The sequence below is a fragment of the Symphodus melops genome (genome assembly GCF_947650265.1).
Source record: "Symphodus melops genome assembly, chromosome: 13".
In the NCBI taxonomy this organism is placed as follows: domain Eukaryota; kingdom Metazoa; phylum Chordata; class Actinopteri; order Labriformes; family Labridae; genus Symphodus; species Symphodus melops.
The window spans coordinates 19,786,480-19,790,743 of NC_136703.1; the positions used below are offsets into that span (position 1 = coordinate 19,786,480).

At 39.0% G+C, this 4,264-nt stretch overlaps 1 protein-coding gene across 1 annotated transcript; it reads right to left on the reverse strand.

The window, feature by feature from the left end:
• Positions 1–259: 259 nt before the first annotated feature.
• On the reverse strand, positions 260–4,017 carry LOC306834629 (chitinase-3-like protein 1). Its single transcript, XM_079360672.1, has 7 exons — positions 3,965–4,017; positions 1,838–1,988; positions 1,590–1,714; positions 1,375–1,498; positions 1,102–1,284; positions 834–950; positions 260–736 (listed from the first exon to the last, which is right to left on the reverse strand). The coding sequence occupies exons 2-7, from the start codon at positions 1,976–1,978 to the stop codon at positions 488–490; spliced, it is 939 nt and encodes a 312-aa protein (XP_079216798.1). The 5' UTR covers positions 1,979–1,988; positions 3,965–4,017; the 3' UTR covers positions 260–487.
• Positions 4,018–4,264: the final 247 nt, after the last annotated feature.

A 4,264-nucleotide genomic window follows, 5' to 3' on the forward strand; every position in this document is an offset into this window, starting at 1 on the left:
AGAGTTTTTGAAGGGGTAGTTGTAGATGTGTCAGAGAAACCTAAAAGAAATACAGGGTCATATATTGTGTTAATCGATTTTAACCCTTTCGTGACCATCCTGTTATGATATGACAGACAGTAGGCAGCAGGCCGCCCAAGTATATTTCTTGCTGCCCATGTACATTTCCACCCTTTACTTTTCAATTTACAGTCATTTATAGGTGTGCCTGTGGACCTTATGTTCCCAAAACCAAGAGATCGGAATCACATGAGAGAGAGAGGGAGAGAGAGAGAGAGAGAGAGAGAGAGAGAGAGAGAGATGTTTTGTTTGGCAGGGAAATTTCATGTACCTAAGATAGAGTGAAGAAAAAAATTATGTTTATCCCCTGTACCCCCCCTCCAGAACTTCACCACCCAGGTATTGTGTTATTCTGTGGGAAACATGGAATGTGTAGGACTTCTGAGATTCCTTGGTTTTTAAAAGCTGAACAAGATATGTACTCTGCTTAAAATGTTATATAAGTATACAAGAGTGGGCTATAGAATGTTGTATTGTTTATGGTCTTTGAACTAATAAATGTTGAAACTTCCTTTCTGTAAAAAAAAATGACATTTTGCTTACCTGGTACAAGCAGATTATGCAGTTGGCTAATGAATGGGCCCTTGCCCTGTTTACAGAACTGTCCACTTAAGTCATCCAGGTCCAGAGACCAAACAAAAGCTCCTCCAAAGTTGTTTGCTTTGAGGTAATTGATCTGAGAGTATGAGAAAGACAACATTATAACAGCCTGAATGAAAAAAAACCCAATGTAACCAAAATGTGTGCATTATGTGTTACACACAAATGATTACCTTTGTACTTATGCTGGTTGTGTCGTCAAATCCAACCCACTGATTTTCTGTTGTGGCATATGGAACTTTCTGATCAGAAATAAGATGGCTTTGTACCCCATCTAGATAAAGGCAAGTCTAAAAAGAAGATTCACATTTGTTATTTAGATCTAATTAAAGTCATGGTAATTACAAAAAGATATATCTGGCAGACAACATACAGACTAAACTGTTATCAAATAATAAGACCATTATTATAAACTGTTATATTGAAACTATGCAGTAATACCTCATAAGAGGCCCAGAATCCTTCTTCACCGGTGTAACAGCCTTCCTCACCAGGACCACTGGCTGGTGCACCAACAGCACTTGAATTCGAGGACAGGGAAAAAGCTCGTGCATAAGCTGCAATCCCCATGTTCAGTTTTTCTTTTGGTGCTCCCTGGTCCCTCCAGTGCTCTAAGGCAGAGGCCTAAGAAGTGAAAACCAATTATCAAACGATAAAGGACACAGGTACATGTTTGAAAACAAATCAGTACAAAAAATAAACTCCTGTGTTTACAGTGTTTGAGTAGATAGCATCTCCAGTGTCTTGGGATCCCTGGAATAAGGGGCTGTGATGTGCTGTGACATTTTCCCAGGGGCCGTGGAAGTCAAACGTCATCACATTGATGAAATCCAGGTGCCTGATAAATTAAGAGGAAATCACCTTTACTAAATCAGAACAGCAGTTTTTTTTTTTTTTATATGGCAGAGATTTCTTTAAAATTGTTTTACATGGCAATTTGTTCCACATCATAGCTGGCATCGATGGTTGACCTCTCAGCAGAGACAGATGCTGAGAGGATTAATCTTTCCTGGTTACTTGAAGTTCCTTCATCCACAAAGGCGGTTTTGAGCTCCTATACAACACAGAAGCATGATTATCATTCTCAGTTAAATGACTTTTATTGTCATGCATGGCATTTACAGTATGATTTATTTCTGAAAATGCCAAGTCCTGGACAACATATTAGGGATCTGACCTTGCAAAGCTCTGTGAATCTCTGTTTGTCCTCTTCAGCTGGGTACCTCCAGTCCAGGTTTAGCCCATCAAAATTCAGTGGTCTTAGTAGTTTGACAACAGACTTGATGAACTCTTCTCTGTTCTCTTGTGATCTCGCCATTGTCCTGAATCTGGTAAGCATAAAAATAAAAAAAAGATAAACACAAAGAGGTCTTTGCACTCACACTGCAGCTATTCAATGAAGGACTCTGATACCTGTAATTTGGTGCTTATTTCATATTTTATATGAGATGTAGTACCGACTATTCCCAGGAGTAATGCTTTAATGATGTTAAAATTGTATTGGGGTAGATGCAATCAGCGAAGGACTGATTCCATTCACGTGAAATTTTAAGATAATCTGATATGGTATATAGGAGGTAATACTTACTGTAGCTATTGTAGCGCTATGGTTACAGTTAGTTGTTCTTATGTGACTTTTTTTTAGAGGCCAAACCTGATAATAGCTGTCAAATTTGTGTTTGAGATATAGTGCTGCTTCTCCCCAGTAGGTAGCGTGATTCTGATGCGCCACTTACACTTTTTTACGAAACTAAAAAGTTTTACTTTCCCAGTGTGATAAAATGGAGCATAGCGTTAGTTCAGGCAGGCCACAGAGTCACGCTCTAATATTGTGCCAGAGATTGCGTCAGCTGATCTCACGCAAGCTGATCTGCTGAAAGCATCCTATTGGCCAAAGAGTTTTTACACCACCTTAATTAAACTGCTCTAGCAAGCATATGCTTCTTTGCTCCCTCTGCATGCCGCATTTGCAACCCTCCTCCTCCCCTGCTGCTTCGTTTATGCTATTCTGACTTAATCAATGTCATGCTTGTCATTGAGGCTTGCTCCTGGGGGGGTGTTTGCTGCTCATCTCCCTGCTTTATAGGTTTCTTTGTGTGCGCAAATGTGTACTGTTCCTGCTTAATGCTTTCCACATAAGCACAGGAAAAACCAGGGAGATCCCTTAGAGCCATACTGCCAAATACAGATAATTGCATCAAAGTATCCATTTTGACAAAGTGGTCCTGACTGAGGCGAAGTTTCGTGTGTATACGACCAAAGTAACACCCCTAAAATAACTGCTTCCTGTTTGATGGCGAATTTCCGTAAGGCAAAAGCTTTTGATTCAGGCCTTTGATCTTGCTGTCAACAGCTGGCGCTGTGACTCATTTAAACATTTCAAAGATGGATGTTTTCAGGGCAGGCTCCATGCTAAGTATGAATTTTTTGGTGATGACACTGCATAGTAAAGTTAAAAGCATTCTAATTTTTTCTACACAATACCAAAAACAACATCAACCTTTGACACCACACCACGGTCACACCCTCGGGTGAAACATTGTGTGACAACTTTGAATTGTCAACTTGTCAACAATCAGCTGATACAAAACTTGAATTGTTCAGATGAACGCCCTAGGGCAGGTGCGTTGAAATAGGTACCCTGTAAATGGAGAACAATTACACTTTATTTTGACATTCACAAATTGTTGGTGAACTTCCTGAAGATATAATACCATGGCAATAATAGACTTGCCTTGGTCTTGTGTAAAATGTGAAGCCTGAAAAAGCTGTTATAGTTGGCTTTTTTCATTTTATTTTAAGGGGGCACCACTTAGCCAATTTACCTCAATATACCTCAAAGTAAATTTCACGCACTAAACTTTATACAAAGCATTTGGTGAGTTTTCGTGTAAGTTGAGGCCCCCAAATAAGTGATTCATTTTTGCAAAGAAAAACACTGAATGATAATTCCTTGCATTCCAATAGGGTCATTGCTCTGGGGTCAGTGCTCGGGCCCTAAAAACTCCTGCAGATAAAATAGGGTTCTCGCTCTAGGTCGGTGCCGGATCCCTTATAAATTGTATAATGATTCCCATAATTATTAAAATGTACAGTCACTGATCTATGCAACTGAAATACATATTGTACACATTTCATTGAAACAAAATCTCTTTTAAACGTTTTTTTTCCCATTATTTGACTATAGGGGTCAGCTGGGTTGCATTTAATTGTATTGAATCTTGTATAAAGAAACCTAAAGTTTCCAATGAATGTAATTTTCTTTGCTTCCAAAACAGCCTTAATGTCCTTGAAGATAACTTACTTTTCTGTCCTGAACTCATCTCCACCAACAGCCAGCAGGGTTTTCAGAAGTGGATTTCTACAGGAGTATCACAGTTAAAGGATTATTCTTTGTAAAACATATACCTTGTATATCATAATGTCATCTACAAAGTATTTATAGACCCGAGGACTGACCTTTGTTTGAGTGCGTTAAAGTCGAAGTACTGCTGAACATCATTTATATTTGTTGGAACCAGCTCATTTTCACTTATGTCCGAAAAGGCAAAAATCAGATGGGTACACTTGTCTGGATCAATATCTGAAACGCTGAACTTCCCCA

Coding starts and splice junctions, on each gene's coding strand:
- LOC306834629 (XM_079360672.1), bottom strand. CDS start 1,978: ATGGCGAGATCACAAGAGAACAGAGAAGAGTTCATCAAGTCTGTTGTC. Junction 1,715..1,837: donor GATTCACAGAGCTTTGCAAG/GTCAGATCCCTA, acceptor TGTGTTGTATAG/GAGCTCAAAACCGCCTTTGT. Junction 1,499..1,589: donor GATGTGGAACAAATTGCCAT/GTAAAACAATTT, acceptor TTAATTTATCAG/GCACCTGGATTTCATCAATG.